Source organism: Poeciliopsis prolifica, unplaced genomic scaffold (assembly GCF_027474105.1).
Source record: "Poeciliopsis prolifica strain line A6 unplaced genomic scaffold, Auburn_PproV2 SCAFFOLD032, whole genome shotgun sequence".
NCBI classification, from domain to species: Eukaryota; Metazoa; Chordata; class Actinopteri; order Cyprinodontiformes; family Poeciliidae; genus Poeciliopsis; species Poeciliopsis prolifica.
In genome coordinates this window covers 5,805,580-5,829,033 of record NW_026562407.1, presented here as the reverse complement: position 1 = coordinate 5,829,033, position 23,454 = coordinate 5,805,580, and the positions used below count along the sequence as shown (strand labels likewise).

Sequence of the window (23,454 nt, the reverse complement as noted above, 5' to 3'; positions counted from 1 at the left end):
AAGCTGTGAGCAAACATTAATTCAGAGTCATATTACAATTTGTGCAAATGTTGATTCACTTTGCCTTGGAAAAATATTCAGAACCCAAACAGATTCATTTTAGTTTGCAACACACAATACGGCCATTCGAGGATTTAAAGAATGCAAACTATGTTAAGCTCCACAAGCAAACCGCAAAGTATGTGACGGGGGTGTCAACGTATTAGGACTCCCAATGTGGCAAGTAAACCGTACAAGAATGTTGTTTAGAACTTGAAAATCAACTGAAGAATTAGTTTTGCAACACATGAAGATGTTGAAAGTGGGAAAGTGACAGGGAAATAAATGACAAAGGAAACAGTGATTAAATAAAATATTACCTGAACTGGAAAACCATTTCTGCAGAGCGGCATTTTTCTATTTTCTTTTGCAGTTTGAGAAGAGAGAATACTATTGAATGTAAAAGCAGAGTCACAAGGGAGCACACAGTGTAAACCTCGACCAAAGGCCTTTATTAGTTCATCTAAAGAATCATTAAATGCCTCTTCAATAAAATACTTTTACAGGCAAGGCAGAGTGTTTGTGGATGTGCAAAAACAAAGTTGTGAAAATGAAAAAAAGTTCTTGTATTGAAGAAACACTTGCGATATTTTTATGGTATGACAAAATCGCACCATCTTCCAATTCTAGGGTTTCAACGTGGTTGAAAAACAGCTTGACCTGTTTCAGGTCATTTGGGATTAACAATATTATATATATTTACTGTTCCATCTGCCACCTTAATCGTAGGATATTTCTTTAGTCAGACATTCACACAAGTCAGATGTTTAAATACCTTAGAAGCGCTACTATGAGATTACTATACATTTACGTATAAGATGTGCAGGTTGACCGCGCCTCTCCCCTGGAACATTAGCTGGAGAAAGATACCAGCACCTCCTGATCCCAGTAGGGAGAAGGGTGTTATAAAATGGATGGATGGATGGATGGATGGATGGATGGATGGATGTGCTGCAGGTCATTGACTTCCTCTGTAGATGTGATGGGCGAGATGATACATTTTCCATTGTTCTTTATTTTATTAACTATATTTTTAACGTGACTCTTGGAACGTTAAAATATTCCAAGAGTATTTTAGACCTCTGTTTTTTGTAAAAATTTTTTAAACTGGGATTTCAATTTTACAAAGTTATTAAAAAGTGAGACTTGATTAACCAATGTCTATTAACCACTAATGATTAATTTTCTAGACACTTCAGAATAAATGAAATGAGAAGTACAAATTGTGGCCTTTTATTGATATGTAATGGTTTTCTGTCACATAATGACAACTACTTTGATGTAATTCTCCTATAAACACTTCCTAAAAATCTGCCAAATATTGTGAAAAACAGCCCAAATTTTAACAACTTGTTTTACGGAATTGAATAAATATCAAAACCAATCGCAATTAATTAATGAGTTGTTTTTTTTATTTTGACATAAAGCATTGTATTAGGATCATCACACTGTCTTATAGAAATATCAAATTGTTGATGTTTCACATATAATAATGCAATGTATTCATTTACACATTTTTTGTTTACACATTGTCTGAGCATTAATGTAAAAATGTCAACCTGACACTTGAACTCTCCTATCATTTTAAAAACATAATACCAACATAAGTCAATATAACAGAAATAATTAATCAAGGATAAATTAAAACAAAATTAAACCTTTTAAGACTCACACAGCTTCCAGATGACCTCATGGCCACTTATATGAATGACTGCTGCATCCAGAGCAGCATCAAGAGCTTTGAAAAGTGCTGTGTGTAAACGCATGTAGGCACACAAAAGATATGTCGTCCTCTTTAAATAACTAACATGTTGACACCTACTTGACTTTGCAGTAACCTCAGAGTCAGTCCTTCAACTTGCCTCTAATTAACTGAAAATGTTCAGACGTTCAATGCAAATGCATTCCACAGTTGTTATTCGTCTGAAAGTTATTACTGGAGCAAATAAAGCTGCTGTGCATGTAGGCGATTGCGTCGCTTCAACATCCCTACATGGTGTTTGCAACACAACCGACAAAATTACATTCTCTCAAATGTAAACAGACGATACTCGTCTTCAAATAAAATAAGGCGCCCAAGATGCTGTGCAATTATCTATGCGTGAGCTGGAAGATTTGGCCCAAAGACCAGGCCTGAGGTATGTAATGATCAGCAACAAATCTCAAAACAGACTGCTTTCTTTTCGGTCTATAAACCTTTGAAAAAGAAAGTTCATCTACCCCTGTGCTAAAAATACAGCACAAATCTTTTAAATGTATACAGTTTAAAAGAGCCAGTAGAGTAACTCCACTTAAGTTAAAATTGATATGTTTCGTGTTGCGCTCTCATTTTTGAAATAAGAGATTTTTATTTTTACCAATATCCTTTTTATTTTCTAAACTTGAGCACAAGTTTAGAAAATACATCAAAACTATTCTACTGTAAACGCAGTAAAAATTGTATTCGTTTTGATAAAGAAAGAAGCAACGCCTTCCCTGCAAGTAATAGTACTAGAGCAGCTGTTTAGTTTTTAACACAAATTCAGGAGAACAGAGGAGATTTCAAATATCAAATTGCAATAAAATGTTGAAATAAATAAATTAAAAGAACCTGATCATGATGTGTTTTTCTGTACGCGTCTACAGGAAGCCTGATTTCACAGAACAATCTGAGTGGTAGTTGTTAAGAATCCAATTATTGTGTTGGTGCCAATAAAATAAAAACTGGTTTTCAAGACTTCTTGCCGATTCCTTCAGGTACAATACGTCGATTTCTCCATCAGGCGGTCTGCAGCGACCTCAGTGGCAGCTCGTCCGTGATGTCGACTGGGTTGCTGTAGGCCTTAGAGTCTTCCTCCCCATGCTGGTGGTGTGCAAAGTTCACAAAGACCTGAAACATCAACAACACATTGACAAAAATCAAGACAAAATTCCATTTCTCGATATAATGTTTCTCTCCTCTTTTCTCCTGGTTTTGTAAAAAAGAAAAAAAGAAAAAAGAAGAAGCCAGAAACAGTGACTCAGCTGGCAGCTTTCATGTGAATGAGTTGCTGCACAAAGGCCATGAGGCATCACGCAGACGTCTGGACTCACACAGTCAATGTCAGCTTGACATCTTTGACCAGCTGAGAAAGAGAATAAAACAATCATTATCCTCTCTGTGATGCCAATATATTATAAGACAAAATCAATCCAATGGCTTTCATAAAAAAAATAAAAAAAAGATGTGTGGGTTTCATTGTGCCGTATAAACACCAGGCTCGCTGCAGCCAGCTTCAGCGGTAATGGCACGCAAAAAAAAAAAAAAAAAACAACAACAAAACTTTTATTCTGCAGAGCAAAAGCAGCAAAGAGCTTCATATAAAGTGATAAGAGCATTGCTTTTTCATTAAATGGATTTCAATGGCTGTGTGAAAGTAAAAGCATGTGATTTATGAGGCTGCTTTTAAAATAATGGGGATAAGGGGGAAAAAAAGAATAGTCATCAAGGCCAATCCTATCAGAAACTACTCAGAGTTTCTATCAATTAAAATGCTCTTTATGGTCACAAAATATGCTCTGGTAACAGGCAAATAAACTTGAGCAACAGGGCTTGAATTACCAGAATAACACATCAGTGTTGTACTGAGCTGAAACATATTCTTTTGTTCCATGAAACACTGATAACTGGGAAAGAGAGATCTGTTAGCATTATTCTGTTTTAATTAACGAATGAATATAATCTGCAGCCTATTGTTTTTTTTTTTTTATCTCTGCAACAGCATTATTAAAAGAATAAATGTTAATTATGGTGACATGTTTAATTTGTCAATGAGAACATTTTATGAATTCACTTTGGAAAATGTGGTCAGCCATCTTACTGTTATCATGACAGAAAATAAAAAAAAAACAGTAAAAAAAAAAAAAACAAACCCTGGAAAACATAAAGTTCAGTTCAGAAATATATAAAGAAAAATAATTTTTAATACAAAAATGTGAAGAAAATAAAGAAATGTAAAACTGAAGATGACAAACAAAAATGGACTAATAGAAAAGAAAAGTTGTGTTTAGAGAGTTAATTCCTTATTGTAAAAATGCTTCTTAATAGAACATTTTATACTATTAGAAAGTCAACTTATTTCTGGTCAGGTGTCTACAAAGAAATCACGTCAGGTGCATGTGCTAAGTGCAACATGGTTCTGTTCAGACCTGCCAACTCTCACTCTTGGACCATGTGGTCGAGGTGTGTTGTATGAGCTCGGCTGCTGAGGGAGAGCTTCAGCAAACTGGCTCAGGGAACGGTGTGAAATGTGGTGATTAGCTCAGCTGTGTATGTTTTAATTACTCGCCGTTTATTAGCAGTTATATGTTGGGAACACAAGTCCTGACGGCTAACACAAAGCATCAACAGGACCGGTGTCTTAATTGGTAAATGGTATTTGCCTTTCTGAAGTGCAGAGAGCACATGTTGCAGCTGTGTACTAAAAAACCAGGAGGATAAAAGGCAGAGAAGGGAGAGCTGTGTGCTTTTTATTTTCAAGAAAAAGAATGGACTGAGGCCAGATGGAGGAGTACATCAATGAAATAAGATTTATTTTCAGAGGAACGCAAATATAAAATATAAATAAATAAAGCATCTAAATGTCAGGTATCTGATTGCATTTTTGAGCCAAGATAAATCTTCAGCCACAAGTATCAGTTGTCCACAAAGTTTCAAGTGCTCATGTTCAGATTTATTTTTAAGAAGAAACTTCTCAAAACTTGCATCAGTGGAAAAGTAGAAAGAAAACCTGTTGGAACATAAATCAAATGATCAATTTGTGGTTTTCACAACCCTTGAGTTCAATGTATTTTTAGATGGATTTCACGATACACCAACACAAACTACTGCACGATTTTATGATGATCTGTGGATTTCTAAGATGTTTTCCTGGAAGATGGGGGCGTGCGCTTCTATTCAGCCTCTCTGCTCAGAACCCCCCCAAAATCCAGTGCAACTACATGTTTTTAGAAGTAGCCTAACAGTAAAAACTAAATGAATCATCCTCTTGTTAATTCAACATAGATGTGTTAGGGATAAAGCTTGAGGAAGTTTATATCGGGAATATTTTATAAATTGACAGAAAAGGTAATGAAATGAATATTCAAATTCCTTCAAGAAAGAGCAACAAACCAGAATGCCAGAAGGGCCACCGTTTACACTTAAAATATGGTGGTGGCAGTATCATGTTGTGGGGTTGCAGATAAACTGGTTAGGAGGCACGACGGTGAGATGGATGTAGTTAAAAACATACTAATTGTGAAGGAAAAGCTGTTAGGGGATACTTATGTGAACCTCTTCAACAAACTGCAAGGCTTAGACATCAGATAAACTCATCCGTCAACAGGATTTTAAATCTTGTTGCGTTTCTAAAACAAGGACACAAAATTAGGTCAAACGATAAATCTGCATGTGTCATGTGACGGCTGTACGCAGGGAAACCTCATAACTAAGAAACAAACAGCAGAGCAGCTAAAGCTCAAGTGTGCAAGGCTGACGTCAACTCATCAGCAGTGTGCATCAAGGTCAGGCTTGTCAAAGTATTTTGTCAGATGACAGTGAGTAAGAGGATAAGAATGACAGTAGCAACAAATACCCTCTCTGCCCATCTCTGTGGGCGTCTCTGACCCCGCTGCTGGCTGATATCGGTTTGATATGCCGAGGCACGCTCAGAATTTGATATTCACACTCAAGGCTGTGCAGTTAACCAGCAGAATATCCAAGTAGTGTTTGTGTTTAACTTTCCATGAGACCAATAGTTGGAAAGGTCTTGCATAGTGCAGCACTTTTGACTGAAACAAAAACTAAATAAAGTGGATACATCTTGTGCTGTGATGGGTCCTAATTTTTTGCTTCCTCCAGTATTCCCTATTATATATGTATCCAGGAATGACATGAACATCATGCACCGGTGCAACTCGGTGGCATTCTGTGATAACAGATGGATACAGGCATTAATTACATTATGGAGGGTAAACTCAGGTGTTGATTTGGAGACCACCGAGGCATATCGCAGGAGGGGAAGGACGTCATTTTCACAATTAACCTCTGTTATATAACAAAGGACATGTTGCAGAGAGTAAAGGGATTTATCTGGAGATCAGACACACAATCTGCAAACACACCAGTGTGTTGATGCAAATTTCTAGGTTGGGACTTCACTTCACAAAGGATAAATAGTAAAACATTCCAGTTAGTGACCAGGATGTTGGCTTAAGCCTAGAAATCAGATGAGAAATGTTTTGATGAATGGAATCACATTTTTTTTTTGCTCGGTTCACGGGTCAGTCAAAAAATGTTCTAAAGATTTTTATCTAACCTGTCTATCTTCATCCATATAATTGTTCAGTGTGGATACTGTTAATGTGCTAATTTTAGTAAGTGTGTGGCTCTCAGAATGAAATCAGATGAAACACAGAGATGCTACGAGTTATTTATTAGTAAACAGACTTTTCTATACCCTATTGAGACATGTCTGAAGTTCTTCTAAGCTGCAAAAAGACAGAAATATATAAAGTCCAATCACTAGAATAAGTTTGATTTGGATCTTCCCATTTATCAATAAGCATAATCCCAGGTACCCAACAGGGATGTTGATTTCACCCATTTATAGATGTTTCAACCTGAGAAAACATCAAAATGAAATGTCCACATGAACCCACAAGCCGCCGCTTATTTCTTGAAGCCATATCATGACCAGAGAAAAGGGCATTCTCAGGCCTTTTCTGATGCATCATGGCTGTTTGTCATGAGGGACTGAGGATGGCCTTTTCATTAGTGATTTGTCCTAAACTTTGTGTCGGGGCCATCACAAAATGTTTGGTAATGGTATTGTTGTTTATCAGAATTATAATCTAAGTAATCCGTTTTAGACAATTTATAGAGAAAATTTGAAAATAAACTCTTCCAGAAATGCAGCATTTACCACAAGCAATGATTTGAAGTTAACTCAAGAAAGCAATTTCACACCTTTCCATTGTCAGTGATAATATGTTTCCATCTGCTCATTCATACTGGCCAAAACTATATCACATAATGTGCATTTTAAAAAAAGCAAAGCACTAGCAGGGGAGTGCCAAGACTGTTGTTTTTGCATGAATCCTCATAAACAAATATTCATTTGGCAAAAAAGATGAGAATGTTGGCATAAAGCAAAAATGGACGATCAGTCTCACCTTTAACAGGCTGCATAAAAAGTGTTCTTGGACTCTATTTTTCTGCTAATAGCCCCACAATCCTATCTATCCACGTCTTTATAGTTGGATCTGCTACATAGTCCAATAATATCAACATAAACTGAATGTAGCACCTTTAGCAACAATACGTAACACATCTTCAAAAAAACTATTTATTGCCTTCCAACTTGTCCTGCTTTGGTGACAAATTTGAACAATTTTCCAAATATTCTCTTGATAACGTTTCGTCTTTGGACCCAGACTGTCCTCTGAAAGACAAGTGACACTGTCACACCGTCCCCACAATCACCATCACCGCCGCAGCCGAAGGCCGTGTCGATCAATATTAATTGTAGTTCAAGTTGGGTGTTATACTATAGGTCAAGGCTGTGCTGTATAAATCAGCAGCTGAAAGGTGACTGTCTGGGTCTCTATTGGCTTTGTACCCCAACCCCCTCTGTGTTATAACACCCTGACCTGCTGGTTTAGGTATGATTTATTTACTGCCTTTTATCTGGTAAATATTGACCAGAGCACAAACTGCAGCAGCTGTTTGTGTCTCTGACACAAATGTTCAGAGACATATTCAAGGTTAGCAGCTGCAGTACGGCTGAAGTTGGAGCATGGCTTGAGTTAAACGCTTACCATAAATATTAATGAAAGCATTTACTTTCTGATGTATGTTTTAAATACTTAATTGGATGACTAAATGACTCCTGAAAGACGTATTTTACACAAATAATACCCGCAAAGATGGCATTCATCCCAAATTACAAGCCGTCCACATGGGGATCGTGTTCATAAAATTCTGACAGTAAAATTCTTAATATTGCTGCAGCATCCTTTATATGGCGCTGATAATTTGATTAAAATACAGCAGAGAGACCGTAAAGATGCCTCCCATCTGTGTCTGTTTTTGCTCCTCTCTCAGCGAGGTGGACTCATGACCTTTCCAGACCTACGAGAAGTCATCCCCACCTCCCCGTCTGGTCATCTGCTGTGGAGCTAATAGAGGGTTTGTAAGACCAATCACACCCACACTCACCACTCACTGCCTGATTGTATCAGACCTCTGGGGGCACGAGAAAAAAAACACAAGGTGAAGACAGACTGAGGCATCCAGTACTGGGCTTATTTTCAACAAAAAGCCGTAGTGCTTGGGATGAAATAAAGAGAAGATATATAAAGCACTCCCCGCATTTTTGGGCATCTCAGCTGAAAACGTGTCAAAAATCTTAAAGTAAATAGGAAATAAATTAATCTCTTAATGCAGCAGCATAATTTCGCACGAAATAAATGTGATAAAACCAAAATAACTTTACATACATTAATTCAGATAGGGGTAAAAGTCTGATGCAGCATTGGATCAGGTTTCTCTAACAAATATTTTATACCATTGGCAAGAAAATACAGTACAGCTCAATCAGGATCCAAACACATTCTGCATTAATCATGGCTGATTAATGCAGAAATGAAAAAAAGAGTAATGGAGGGACTCAGGACTCTGGAGCATCTAGAGCGATTGTGCAAAGAGGAATGGTCAGCAAAGACAAAGTGTTACCTTACGGAGATGTACAAAATATTGTCAGATAAACTCTACCAAAACTGTGTGCTTTAGCCTGACGGGAAAAAATATTTAGCAACAGACAATTCTGGTGGGTCTGCCATGAAGTAAAAAAAAAAGATGACTATGGAGAAAAGTATAAAATATCTGATGTGGAAGATCTGTCATGAGGGACTTGTCATCAGTGTGTGTTTCAGAAGATATTGATTCAAAATAAAATGATTGAATTGACAAAAATCTGATCATTGGACATAAAATCATTGTTGTGTAATGAACAGAGTTAAATCCTGTAGGAAACATGTGAGGTGAGCTGAAGAAAAGAGAACATAAGAGGAGACTCAAGATGACCTACAAGAATGGTTCTCAGACCTGGTCCTCACAGCTGTCTGTCAGTCATGTTTCCGGCATATCTCTGCTCTAAAACAAATGATTGTATTCCGTCCTAAGCGTGCCACAAAACCCTGCAGAAGCATTTTAATTAAACACTTTAAGTCAGGTGTGTGGAGACGGGAAAACACTTAAAATATGACGGACGTCGTATGTTTCTGCAGACGTCAAGATACGAGATTGGTCCAGTAAAACTTTCTTGGATATTAAGTGCTATTGGTTACTTTAAAATTCAGTGCACCACTGATGGATTGTTGAAGTAGTATTCCAATAAGCTGAGCTAAAGTAGATTATTTGTAAATATCAGTCTATTTCAGGAAAAAGAATTTCAGGGTCAAAATGTCTCCCTTGTACAGTAAAACTGGCTAAAAATCAATAGTTTGCTCTCAAGAATAAAAACATAGAAAATATTTATCATTCTCAACATCATCATTTATTTGTCAAAATGCACTCCCGAAGAACTTCCCCACGAGGACAAAAGTGAAGCTCTGGAGTTTGTACTAATAAATCTGGGTAATAGAAAATCAATCACCACCAAAGTAACTTCCTAAAGCAAAGACTTCTTCTTTTTTATGGACTACTACAACAAAAATGTGTTTCAAGTCTCTTGTGTGAAAAATGAGTCATTTTGCAATGTGAGTAAATTGAATAATGGAAAACTAATGAAATATGAAAGGTTGAGCTGAAAAATTTTGATAGTTTAAAAGAATAATGTCAAAAAAGCACACAATACCAAAGTTATGATTCCTACAGTATTAAGAATAAGTTTTTCTGTAACATTTGTAGAAACTTTACAAAACATAAAAATGTGGAAGCATATCCTATCATTTAATCCTGCTTTCATATACAAATTTCATGCATGATCCATTATTTAAGCAAGATGAAAACTTTTTAATAAATAACGAAAGGCAATTATTATTATTTTTTTAATGTCTTACCTGATCCAGAGTTGTCTGGGACACAGAGTAGTCCTCAATGCCCAGCCTGCGCTGATTTCTGGTGAACTGGCTGAAGATGTTGGCCAAAGCTCTCTGTGCGTATGGGAGTTGGTACTGGAGTGTGTTGTGGTGTTTCTCCTTGAGAACGCTGTCTGGAAAAGTCAGCTTGACAAAATCCTCGACTGGTTTGAGGGCGGGAGGAGAGCCGCCGACACGCACAATCACCGTGTATCCATCACCAAATCTGGAACAGAGTTAGTAGACATTTGATTTACATAATTTCTGTGGTGATTGTATAAAAAGAAGGAAACATGCAATACTGACCATAAAGTACGCAATATTTAAAAAGATCTGAAAGTTGCAACAATTCCCAAAGGTCAAAACTTGTTCCAAGGTTTGTGGAACAAGTCGCCAACTCCAATCCTAAAAATCTGCTGCCCTCCATCTTTTAAATGTTTCAACACACTTGAACAAAATGAGATTCTTCATGAGAAGACTGCTGAATCTGATGACACACTGAGGAGGTGTGACGTTTACTTTAGGCTTAGAACATGTAGAGATCAGCCAACATTTATTAAGTTTTTTTGTGATAGCTCAGTTATTTTAACTTAAAAGAGCAAAACCCCAAAAGGTTTGAGTCCAAACAGCAGCCATGTCACATTTTTGAAGAATTATCATAAATTCAGCCTACTTCATGATGTCAGATGGGTTCTGTTTAAGTAATTAATTGATTCTAGAAGTCCGGCAGTAGCCAGGCCTGAGTATTGCTAGTAAACATGCAGCCCAAAACTGTAGCTAAGAATAGTTAATACCATTTTCATATATTGCCAGGAAGTGCCTGCAAATTGGTGACCTTATATTTGGTAGGCTTCTGAAACTGCTCGTTTTCCTGACACCAAAAAACATTGAACATAAAATGGCTGAATGTTTTTTAAGCACTTAGACTGTTTTCAGAAGCAACAGGGTAGCAAAAGGAAGTACAAAAACAATGCAAAAATTAATTTCACATAATAGGTCCCTTTTAAGTTTGGCTGAGAATAAGGGCACAGTGTCGACATGTTTTATATTTTTTTATAATCTGTAATAAACTGCTCATTTAAATATAAAAATCACAAAAAATGTTCATTGTACTGAAGCTACAGCAATGCTTCAGTACTGTAATTGTGTCTAATTTTATTACAACTTTTTTAGATACTCAAGGTCTAAAAAAGTGGTAGTATCAACATTGCCTGGAGACAATACCACTATATTATGAACTGAAGCTAAAAATGTTCAATTGGAAATAAAATAATTCCAAAAGACATTAACAAGCCCAGTGTAATTAATAACTTTGCTAAAAATGCTTAAAAAGCCATCACAGACATAAATATTGTCATAAATGAGGCTAAACTCTAAACTTAATTAGCATTCCATGTCTTTGAATATGTGTTATGTCTGCTGAGCTGCAAATAAAAACTCTGTGCCTTGTTATTCTGTCATTAGTTCTCCTATGACCCCTTGTTTTCTGCCTAATTAATTCCCTGATGTTGGATTTACTCTCAGAAATGTCCATTGTGGCTTGTACTGAGCTTCATGTAACGAGTGTTGGAGCCCCCTCAGTGACAATTAGAGATGTGGTGGATAAACCAAGCCTGCGTGATCCCAAAGGGAGGGAGGAGGAAGTGAAGCCCTGCTGCTACTGAAAGACACAAGCAAATTTTATAGATGGCCAGGATCCTTGAGTCAGAACATGAGAAATTAGACTTAAAGAGTCAAAATGTGGCAATATTGTAAGTTACTACAATTATTGAGCACTGTTTTTTTTTTTTGTGGGAATTGTATTGTTTATTGTGGTTTATCTGTTTGAAGATGAGTTTCCTTGCCATTATACCAGTAATAACAATATTTTAATAAATGTTTGCAATTTCCTGAAACATATTTTAGGAAACCGATAAGCATTTATTTCCTACATAAAAATTTTTAAGCATTATTTCATTAAATATTTTTTGTCTCTTTCTTGGAACAGGAAACCACTAACATTACGGTTTTGGTGAAACAAGAGAAACGTTTCCAAAAACCTTCTCAACACGAGCACATCAACCGTGCAAAGTCAGCAAGTTTTAGTAAGATGTATAAAAACTTTTATCTTCAGACTGATCACAGCAGTTATCCTCACTCCTAACTTCTGTGAGGCCTCATGCATTCCCAAAATGCGATTCCCCCAAGAAAACTTTCAGATTCAAAGATCTGCAAATATACCAAACTGTATCCCAGGGGCAACTTTCCACTTGCTTGGTCTTTGGCAGTTTTTCCAATACTGCCAATCCTATCTAATCAGTGTGCACAACAAGTCACACAACAAAGATATTGTCTACTTTGTCTCCATAATTAAATGAGCTAAGAATAATCCTAGCATTAAATAATTTCAAAGCAAGAAGGTTCAAACAGGAATTTGGAGAGTCACAGAGAACTCCAGTGCTGCTTTGTCTGTGTGATCATGCACATAAAACACTTTTAAGCAAGAAGCCTTCTTTTGTTTTTTCCACTGAATAACACATTTTTGATTCGATGGAACTGAAGAAAAAGCCTTTCATATAGGAGTGTTTTTTTTTAAATCAATACAAAGAAATAAATGTGAAACTTCCTGAGCTCAAACTTTGGCTGAACTATTGGATTTTGTTCATATAGCACTTTGAGTCAGCAGCTGAAGTTTTGACAGATTATTATTTTTTTTTTTTAAGGAACCACATAGTTAAAACCTTGTAGAAAATATACGAAGCAGCGATCTGGAGCTACGTTAGTTTTAGCATAATTGCAAAATCTTGAGAAGAATTTTGGAGAGCATTGTTGATTGATATATAAAACATTTGTGGAAATGTCAAATCTACCGGTTTCTGTCTTTCCTTGAGGTTTTCTCATATTTTTATGTCCAAATTCAAAGTTTTCTCAAATTTTTTTGTTGCAGACACTATAAATATAAATCCAAACATTCATAATCTGAAAAATATTTGGATGGATGGGTGAATCTTTCCCATATTGTCCTGGAACCCGTTTCCTTGTAAATGTTCTTAACCGTAATTTATAAATCAGGTATTTTTCACAAACTCTAGTCAGAATCCTATGTCATGTAAAAAAAAAAAAAAAAAAAAAAAACAATAGTATTCAACTTATTTTTCTTTAGGATACAGCAGACTAAAATGCAACAGTTCCCCTTCAAGGTTGAGACAATTGCCTTTTAGTTTACTTTTTGCTATATCTGAGATGAGCTTAGTCAAACAACTCTCAAACTCAACCAAGCTGCACAAGTCCAACTTTCTAAAAACATTGTAGCGAAATACCTACTTCAGTGGAGAGCAGTTTTTCCGTGACAGTAAAAAGCCCTTATCAATTAGCTCTCCCTCAGTCTGTCCCTCTGCTTGCCTTTTATTTCCTCTCTTGTTGCACCAAGGCAGAGATTTCAGGCACCGCTTTGAGGGAAATAAGTCTTTTATATGCTCATATTTTACTTCCCCTCTAAATCCACCAGAATCCACGTTCTTTCATCCTGGACACACTGTCTTGGCTCCTCTAAAGGAACTTCTGCAAGTGTGTGGACCGGAAAACACAGATATCAGTAAATAGAGCCCACGTTGCCACACGTGGGCCAGTGTTTGAAACAAGAAATTAGGTTTTAACTGGTGATTTGAAAACCACATAAAAGCAAGATCTTAGCAACTTGGGGCTAAATTTAGCCTGGGAGGAAATAATGAATGGGTTATATTTACAATCATGACTGCACACATTGTCACAGCTAATCCTTTCAGAATATTTTACATTTCAGATATGATACAGCAGCTCAACACAGCGTGGCAGAGCAGCTGTAATTTCAACAGCATGCCCTCCCTTCTCTCCCCCCGACTCTTTTCCCCTTTCTTCATTTTCATTATTCTGCCTCAATCTTCTCCTCCACCGTGGTATGCCTGGTAGTCACTCTTCCATGTAATTTAAAACAAACAACAGCCAGACACAGATAAGAGCATGACGGGCTGAAAATAATTCGGCTGCCTTTCTTCGTCTGCGGGAGCCTAGAAAGGTCATGAGTGCTGCTGCCAAGTCACAACGTTTGTGTGCACAGGAGGGAAGGTGCAACTGCAGGGCGAGAGGTCAGAGTGGGGCTTGGGTGGTCTGACACTTTGATCAAGCATGATCATACAAGAAGCTTCTTCAGACCCCTAGTTGGAGCTTTCAGGGTAAAGATGCTGTGATCCAGGAGGAAAACAGTAGAACGAAGTCCAAAATTGTTCCCTAATTTAAGAGTTAGATGGTTGAGAAGGAGTGAATGGAGATCATATGCTGTACATTAGTACATTTTTAGATTTAAGCTTTTTTGGTAAACACCTTGTTGGTGCTAAATATTTTATGTAAAAACTTATTGTAATTATTTCTCATAAAGAAATTGGAATACATTCGACACTGGATTGAGCACAGGTAAAACACGGTAAGAAGAAAAAAATAAAACTGAAAGATCTTCACATATTCAGGAATTAATCAAATAATTAAAGGAAAGATTTAGTGTTCGAAATTATTCTGTTATGACTATTGATCAAAATATCTCACTGTAATCACAATATACTTTTTTTTACACATGAGACATTTAAAAAATATTGTATGCTATTGTGGTAGTTGATAAAAGAAACTATTCTAAATCTCTTTTTAGTCTTTTTAAGGTAACTATATGGCTGCAATTGCATTATAGCAACTATAGCCTCTATTGATGCTCTCATGTAAGCAACAATGGAGAAAATAATGAAAGTCAAACTGATAATCCAACTAGTTTTTGAAGTTTTGTAACATAAATCATTGTAAGTTATTGCTGCCACAGTAAATAAAAAATCGTACCATGAAAAGAAATTCTTCACAAAAAGATTAACAATATGACAAATGTGTTTTTGGCCTGTTGGAGGCCTGTTAAGGCTCTATTGCTGAAGTTCTCCTGACCTTCTCCTCGTCATCAAATAAATAGCCTCTAAATCTCCAGTTTATGAATTTCAATTCAAGCTGGAGGTTTGAGCTGCATGGACGTTGGTCATGCATCGATGCGGGTTTGTGGCTCCAATGCATCACAGTTTCTCTACAATCCTGGCTGCATAATAGGCTCCAGTCTTTCCTTTTACACTTTTTAAAACAAATGCAACTATTGTGGACTACAATTTTGAAAATCGTTGAAAGAGTATCGTAAAGCAAAAGAAAGAGGAAAAGAAAATTGATATGAGTCTTTTAATAAGACCTTTAAAAAAAACAATCTTGACTGATACCACAAGACAAACATTGGGATGAGATATTCTCAGAATTCTGTTACAGAATTAAACGTCTATATGTACTTGTACTAGTAGAGGGTTATCTTCAGGGGTACTAAAATGTGAAAATGTAATTAAAAATTTCAGTTGAAGATTTTCATGTGTACAGCAAAACAAACCCATACAGATTTTAGATGTAGTTTGGTAATTTTAAAACTGCTTGTAGATGTGACAGCAAACAACAATATATTTCAAGCATCACAGTTTCAAACAAATTAAAGTTGTCCTACAGCTATCAAAGCTGAAGATGTGCATTGTGAAAGTCAGCAGCCCTTACATAGACAGTCCACCCAATGCACCATCTGTCTGACAGCGCTGTGTCTTAATTACACCTACGATGTTGATGCATTGTAAACCGTAAAGAGGATTATTTTGTCATCCATCTCTGCAGTTGACAAGCACTTAAAAGCACTAACATATTTACTTAATGGCATACCTGCAGAGCTGATGCACAGCAAGAAGGAAGGAGTTTATTGGACTTCTCCATGTCAACTTCAGGAACTGATCCAAACTTTCAGAGACTACTCTTGTAAAAGAAAACACTCCAGCATTACCTTAATGCATTAAAGCCACTCTCTGCCCCACTTTTTTTTTTCTTTTTAATATGGTGACGCATTTTGACCATGAAGAGTATAAGACTCCTGGGTGTTGGATGTGCTTAACTGCAGGTACTCTATGAAGAGGCGATATGAATGATATCAATCAGTGGAAAATCCTGCAGTTGGCTAGACGGTGTCCTTCCTAACTGACAAGATTATGAGGAAGCTTTGAAGCTGCTTTTATTGGTTCCTCCACTTCATTTGGGTTTACTTAACACCTAGGAGCTTTCATACGAGCGCACCACCATACTAAAAACCAATTTATAGCCTCCTGTGCATTTTTTTTTTTGCTTATTTATTCCTCACCATCTCAGTCCGCTTTTCATAAACTCCTGAAATGTGAGTGATTTAAGGGGGCTGTATATGAAGAGGGATAAACAGATGGATGGGGATAACGAAGAGGCTGCCCACCATCTCAGAAGGGACTGCCCAAACTTAATCTTCAGCCTTCTTTTCACCTGATGACCACCTCAGCAGTGGGAGAAATTGGCTCATTTTGTGCCTGACTCACACAAAGGCAGGTTTATTAAAGCAGCAGGCGGGTGTTTCACCGATAACCAAGAGGTGAAATGATGAACTAAAGGGGGCAGCACTAACAAAGACGACTGTAAGTACAGAAAATGGCGGAGAGAGACTAATAAGGACAATGCAGTTAGGGGGGGTTTGAAGGAGAAGGATTCTGAGAGGAAGCGAGGGAGTGAAGGGTTGCAAATGTTTGAGGGTAAGCATGTATTACATCTGAGCCATGGGGGGTCAAAACTGCGAGAGCTGCCGCCATGGTGAGATGCCGTGCTCGTTTCTGGGGCTTGTGATGGAAAAACGATGGAGGAGCAAGTGGCGAGGGGATGAAGTGGTAACCCCCCGCTTTGCAGGTCAAGATGCTCTCGCCGTGTGACAATGGCATGCATCACCTACCTCTGATGCAATGCCTCCCTCATTCCTAACACAAGCTTCTCCATCTGCAAGCTGAATTTTCTTAAGAAAATGCAATTTTCTTAGGATTGATGGTGACAAAGTAGTGTACACTTCCAAAATGGAAGAAAAATTTGTTGTATTTTTTCATTTGTTTTTATAAAAACATTGTCTAGTAAATGCCAGTTGTTCAGTCCCTATTTACTATGATACCTCCAAATAAAATTTAAGTGAAATTCAGAAGCCTGGTGACTATTAGACAGTCAAAATGTGCAACAGAGGATTTATTAGAGAAAATCAGTGAACCAACTGCCTCATGAAGACCTAGGATCACAGTAGACATGTCAGAGATAAAGTTGGGGATTAATTCAAAGCAGATTTAGCTCTCTAGAAAATTACCAAGCTTTGAACCTCACAAAAAATGTTCTATTAATTGTCTGAAAATGGAAAGGGCATAGCACAACTGCAGGACAGAAGAAGAGCAATAAGAGAAGAAACCCATGATGATTTCCAGATATAAATTTTTCTGGTGTTATGTGCTTCATGGTCCTACTAATAGAGAAAGTTCTTTTTGGAAAATAAAAATAAAACCTATAAGAAGTTCTCTTTGCCTATTGCTATAACACAGTAAACATGTAAAATAAGTTGCTCTGCTAAGGATTGAACTTTGTGGGCTACATGCCACATGTTAGGGTGGGATAAACTGATCTTAGTAGAGGTGCAAAACTGGTAAAGGTAAAGGTGATTTTATTTATGTAGCATATTTTCAGCAACAAGGCGATACAAAGTGCTTTTCAGCACTTAAAAAAAATACAAACAAAATAACAAAGCAAAGGACAGAGCAAAAGAAGAAAAGCTAATAATGTTGATCCAAAGTAAATAAACTGGATACTCCGATTCAGGGTTGGTAGATAAGTATAAGTAAGTGTCCTCTGGTCTAACTACTTTTCTGGTTTGGAAGAATAGGCATCTAAAAAATAGTTGCTAAAGTGGGAAAGACATGCCCTAAAAGACTTGATTTGTATTTGTAAAAACACAAACAGTGTGCATACTTCTCCATTCACTTCACAGTTATGTTCTACTTTGGGTTGGTCTATCATCAAATCCCGATGAAACACAATGCCGCTTGTGGGTATAACATGACCAAAAGTGGAAAGGTTCAAGAGGCTCTTCGTGTGATATTTTTTGTGTGCAAATTTCAACAGTAAGAGAGCGAGTGTAGGCATGCGTGTGTGTGTGTGTGGATGATGTGCCACAGCACAAACGTGGCAAGATAGTGACAAGGAAAGAAAACAGAGAAGACATTGCTTAATTGCCTTTTCAGTCATTAACAGGGTCTCACACCTCATGAAACATTAATTACACAGAGCGCTGTGGAGATAGGGAAGCTTAATTAGAAATTATTCACTGCACAGCGAGAGCTGAGCGATAGTATTTCAGTGGCGTGTAAATTGTCCGTGTGAGATCTAAAATAAGCGCAGCGAAAATCTATGAAGACGCAGCGCTTATCTGGTTTCCCCCTCACATGATCGTCTTGTGAAGTGAGATTCCCTTTTTACCTAACAGCAAGTGGAGTGAAGTGGGACATGTGTTCACCTTCCTGTTCCCCTTTCCCCCCACATTGTCTCGTGTTGCTCCTACCTATCTGATAACTCCCGCTTACTTCATAAATTATTTACACCACTCTGCTCATGCCCTTACGTTCAGGACGTAATTGGCAGAGAATTTGCCTGCTACCCTAACATCTGGGAGGGACTGATTAGTTCAAACCCTCCCACTTTAGTCTTTCACCTCAACTCTCCCCATCTTTTAATAGCCATTCCTACAGAGCAGCCTATGTTTTTCTCCTTTGCAGTGATCTAAAACCACAGCTTTTCATGTGACATTAACGCTCTTGATGGGAAATACCCTTGACACTGCCGCCCCCTTCGTGCTGTTTCTTGCGTTTCCCTTAATCCCCTGCACAACTTGACAAATGGACCACTCCACCCCCTCATCTCAGGTGTATTGATCCAACTCTCCACCCAGCGACTGCCACCGCGTATTCCTGTCAGGAATTTTGTTCCCGCATATGTGTGTGTCTGCTGGTTGAACGTCATTCCTCTTACAAGCTCAAACAAAAGGAGAGGCAATAATGTCAGCCGACTGTACCGAAGGTAATGGACTGGCCTCTTTGTGGTATTAAATGCTGGCTTTTGAAAATGTCACATAAATGAAGGTTACGTATAAACAAGAAAAAGAAAGTGCAACACCTGTAGAGGTCTGTTGATATTGACAACAGGATCACGAACAGAGAAAAAAAGAGTTTAGCTTTGGACTTTTCGTTCACCATAGATGAAAAAGTAGTACTTTTTAGTTTATATTTAAAATTGTAAGTTCTTTCAATACCCAAATTAATAGTCCTCACCTGCTTTTCAGATGCTGGATGCTTCCAAGGCATTTGAAGCGACCATTTACCATGATTGCCATGCGAGTGCACAATGCTTCACACTCCTCCATGCTGTTGGAAGACACAAGAGGAAAAGAAATAGACAACGTGAAATTTTTACCAAGTGTGTTTTTCTCTTAAAACAATGGGATCTAAAAGAAAACAACAATGTTTGTGCAGCTTTTTAACCTTTGTAAGTACTTTCAGAGCGCCTTTCTCTCAAAGTAAAATCTTTTCATTTTACTCATCCGTTCTGACACCTTAAATGGAGGACAAATATTGTAATTAGACTGAGTACAGAGTGCCATCTGCAGCCCCATTATTTATTATCTTTTTGGATCTTTTTTTATTGTTGAGCCACAGCTTGAGCCAAACGTAGCTGAAGCGAAACCTGTGACAGCCTTCTGAAGTACGGCACAATTAGTATTATGAGTTTGTAAAACCCGATGAATTTGCCACCTAACAAAACAGAACCACCTGGTCATGACATGGACAATTGGACGCAGCTCCGCCACATTGCCTGCGACAACAACAAATGCTTTTATTCCTCCATCAAAGAAGCCAGTGTAATGAGGAGAATCTATTCTAAATGAAACTGAGCCAGGGGGAACAAATGCCTCAATTCGGGGAATGATAAAGTGAATGATGAAGTAAGCAAACAATTACATTTCCTGCTTATTTTTCCTCCACAGGAGGAAACAAAGTTTTGGGAACTTAAGTTTGCTTCAGGAAGTCTTGGGTAATGAAAAGACTCGAGCACTGATATTGACAGTTTCCCCTTTCAAAGAAGGCCCAAAAAAAAAAAAAAAAAAAAAATAGCTGCAGTCAGTCGATATGCCCTCACGCTTCATGAAAGCTTTATAGCAGCCAGTGTGTTTCTGGCAGCCAATATTAACTGCCACTCTGGAAACAATACCTCTCAACGAAACAGGGACTTCAATCAATTATAATTACAATATTTATGGCTCCCATTCGCCTACAGAAAACATGTTTTCCGCACTTTTCTCCCCCAGAGGAGAGTCTAAATATTTTGACTGGGTGAGCGCATCAAAGGAGGATCGATGAGACGAGTGGGGTCCCACCTGTGCGATGTGAGAATGACTAAACGTCCCTCTTTGATGACACTCAGGATGCAGTCCCAAAGGAAGCGTCTGGCTTTGGGGTCCATCCCGGTGGTTGGCTCATCCTGCAGTAAATAATATATAAAAAAATAAACAAAAAAAAAAATCAGCTTTCTCTATCTTTTGAAATCATCAGATTGTTTAGGAATAAACTGCAGTGTGGAGCTGTTTATCACCACCTGAGATAGAAATTCAGAGCCTTGCAAAGCAAAACCATTGAGCTGCCTTTTACATGTTGTTGCATCACAACAGCAAATTTAAATGTTTTTTTTTTTATTTATTACCATACTTTACCAAAATAACAAATCTAGAGTCCAAACAGTGCAAGGCGAAAAATCAATCAGAGAAGACCTGCTGCACGATTACATCTGTCTTGCACATTTATAAACTAATGTTTTTCCCATTTCTCCTTGCAAAATAGCATTTTAATTAGAGGTATCAAAATAAAGGGGGCTAAAAATAATTTCCGCACTTTGTAAATATTATTCTAATCAATGTACCATTTTCATTTAGCTTCACGTTTATATACACTTTTATGCTGATCAAAGAGGCACCAACAGTGTATCAGAATGCTTTTCTGTACATTATTACCTCAATTCAAGAATGTAACGAATATGATCTACCCAGTCTACAAGGAGAAGCTTTCAACTGAGAAATAAAAATCTTCTTAATATGGAAAATATTGGGTGAATAATTTATGTTATTTTCTTAATGATATATATTAAAAAAAAAGTATTGCAAAAAGAATAAAAAACATCAAATGATGTTTGCTCCAAGCAAGACTTTGGCACATACATTTACAAAATATGTCTAAATATTTAGTAAATATGATTTTTTCAGGGAAAGGAGGTTGTTATAACAAATAAAAGACACAAAACATACATACTAAGAAAAGGATAATTTTAGGTATGTAAATATTTAAGTAAATATGTTTTCAAATTATATTTTTCTATACTTTTCAGTTATCTGGTATTTAATATGAAAGAAAAAAAACCTCACAACAAAACTATTTTATCATCTTTAATTAGAACTTGCCAGATTTGGCCTAAATAGCAAAAAGTCTGGGTGCAACTTTTGTCATTCTTGGTTGCGTATATGTAACTACTGGAGGAGTACGGAGAGCTTTATTTTATTTATTTATTTATTTTTCTACAAGGCACTGCAGGTGGGCTTTGAAAACAAAACAAAAACAATGCAATGAAGAGCAATCAAATGTCTTTTAGATCTGTAATAGGGAATATTTTTTGGAACATTGGAGAGCCATCTGTTCAGTGAAGTCCTGTATCTGCCAAGGTGCTCTGCAGCTGTTCCACAGGCACATAACACAATTAATAAGAAACAAAAAGAGACATTTAGAAGCCCACAGACATGCAGTGCACAGGGATTGCTTTCTGACCATAACCCCCATGCGCTCATAACGAGGACGCAGGCAGGCTCAGCTCGGCTCAGCTCTGCACAGCTCAACACGGAGACACACAGAGTGCCACTGCTGTTTCTCTTTTTCCTCAGGGCCTGTCTGTTCACACACGATTAGAGTGACAGTCCTCAGACTGACTGGTTTCATTCCAGACTTCCCTCAGAAACCGAATCCTACAAATCCCACGGGTTTGGTCAGGATGCCCAACACAAGCCTGTGCAAAAAAATAAAAAATAAAATAAAAAAATAAAAAAAAAAACCTATGTGATGCTGCCTCAAGGCTGACTGGGCTCCCTGGGCTACCACACAATGCTTAAATTGACACAGACACAGATGCCACATTATCCCTCAGCTTTAAAGTGAAGGCTAACTTGGCTGCAGGGACTAAATAAGGCAGTTTGGAACGGTGTGCACAATTTGATCCCGCCAAAGCTGTAAAGATTATCCTATTACATGTAATTTATTATGGATTATTCATTACTGCGCTGAAGTTATTGGAAGCATAAACTTATGAAATGCTATGCATATATTACAGTGTAAGAGGAGGAAATGGTGAATAATTCAGCAAACCAACAGATGTCATATTGCCACATGAGCTCACAGGAAATCAAGCGTTTGGCACATTTAGAGTTTCTCTTTATTACTTCTGAGGAAGTATATGGTTACAATTTGCTTTGTGTGCTTGGTAGAAGGAGCGGTTTACATGAAAATGTGATCCGAAATGGCCTTTGGCAGAACATGGATGCCTAGCATTTCATGACAATTTAGACTTGAATGTAGATCCGGTTGGTTATTTTAGTCATGGGCCATAAAAAGCATATAAATTATATATATATATATATATATATATATATATATATATATATATATATATATATATATATATATATATATATATATATATTATATATATATATATATATATATATATATATATATATATATATACATTTTCAAGTAAATCAAATCAGGTAAATTACTCCGAGAAAGAACCACAATACATATCTGATCTAATCCTTACTTTGAATGTTTATGGAAGAGTAGCAGAACTGTTTCCTACATAAACATTTGTACAAATATAAAACAGTCTCTCATACCTTCTTTCTTCAAAAAAAAAAAAAGAGACATTTTCCCAATCTTTTAGAGTAGCATTGATGATTATCAAGGCTTTTTTTGAAGGACTTTTAATGTTTTTTCCTGCTTTCATACTCATTTGATGACCGGTATTTGAGCATTTTCACATAATTATGCTATTTGCTAAACCACTCAGCTCTGAAATATAAATAACTCAAATATATATAAAAAAAAATACGCAGAAAAGAAAACCAAAGATGGGTCTCCAGTGCAAGGACAATTTCCAGAAACCAGTGTAAAATTTGAGTTATTCTTGACCGCTCCCCTTTTTCTTTCTTTTCTTTTTACATCCACCAGGGAAAAAAAAAAAGAAAAGAAAAGAAAAGAAAATGTGTGCGAAAACTCAACTCCAGAAAATGTGTTAGTATAGAAGTGGTACTTTTCATTTTACCCTCAACCTTCATTCAGTGTAGTCCATGATTAGGGT

General features: G+C 37.0%; 1 protein-coding gene across 4 annotated transcripts in view; it reads right to left on the bottom strand.

Annotated features, from left to right (window-relative positions):
• Positions 1–1,429: 1,429 nt before the first annotated feature.
• Positions 1,430–23,454, bottom strand: part of LOC129373220 (phospholipid-transporting ATPase ABCA1-like) — a 173,750-nt gene continuing 151,725 nt past the window's right edge. For all 4 annotated transcript variants that reach the window (XM_055051031.1, XM_055051033.1, XM_055051032.1 and 1 more), the window contains 4 exons: positions 20,438–20,541; positions 19,335–19,427; positions 10,102–10,345; positions 1,430–2,908 (listed from right to left, as the gene is read on the bottom strand). In XM_055051031.1, coding sequence (XP_054907006.1) covers positions 2,798–2,908; positions 10,102–10,345; positions 19,335–19,427; positions 20,438–20,541 — 552 coding nt within the window. In that variant the 3' untranslated portion in view covers positions 1,430–2,797. The remainder of the gene's footprint in view (positions 2,909–10,101; positions 10,346–19,334; positions 19,428–20,437; positions 20,542–23,454) is intronic.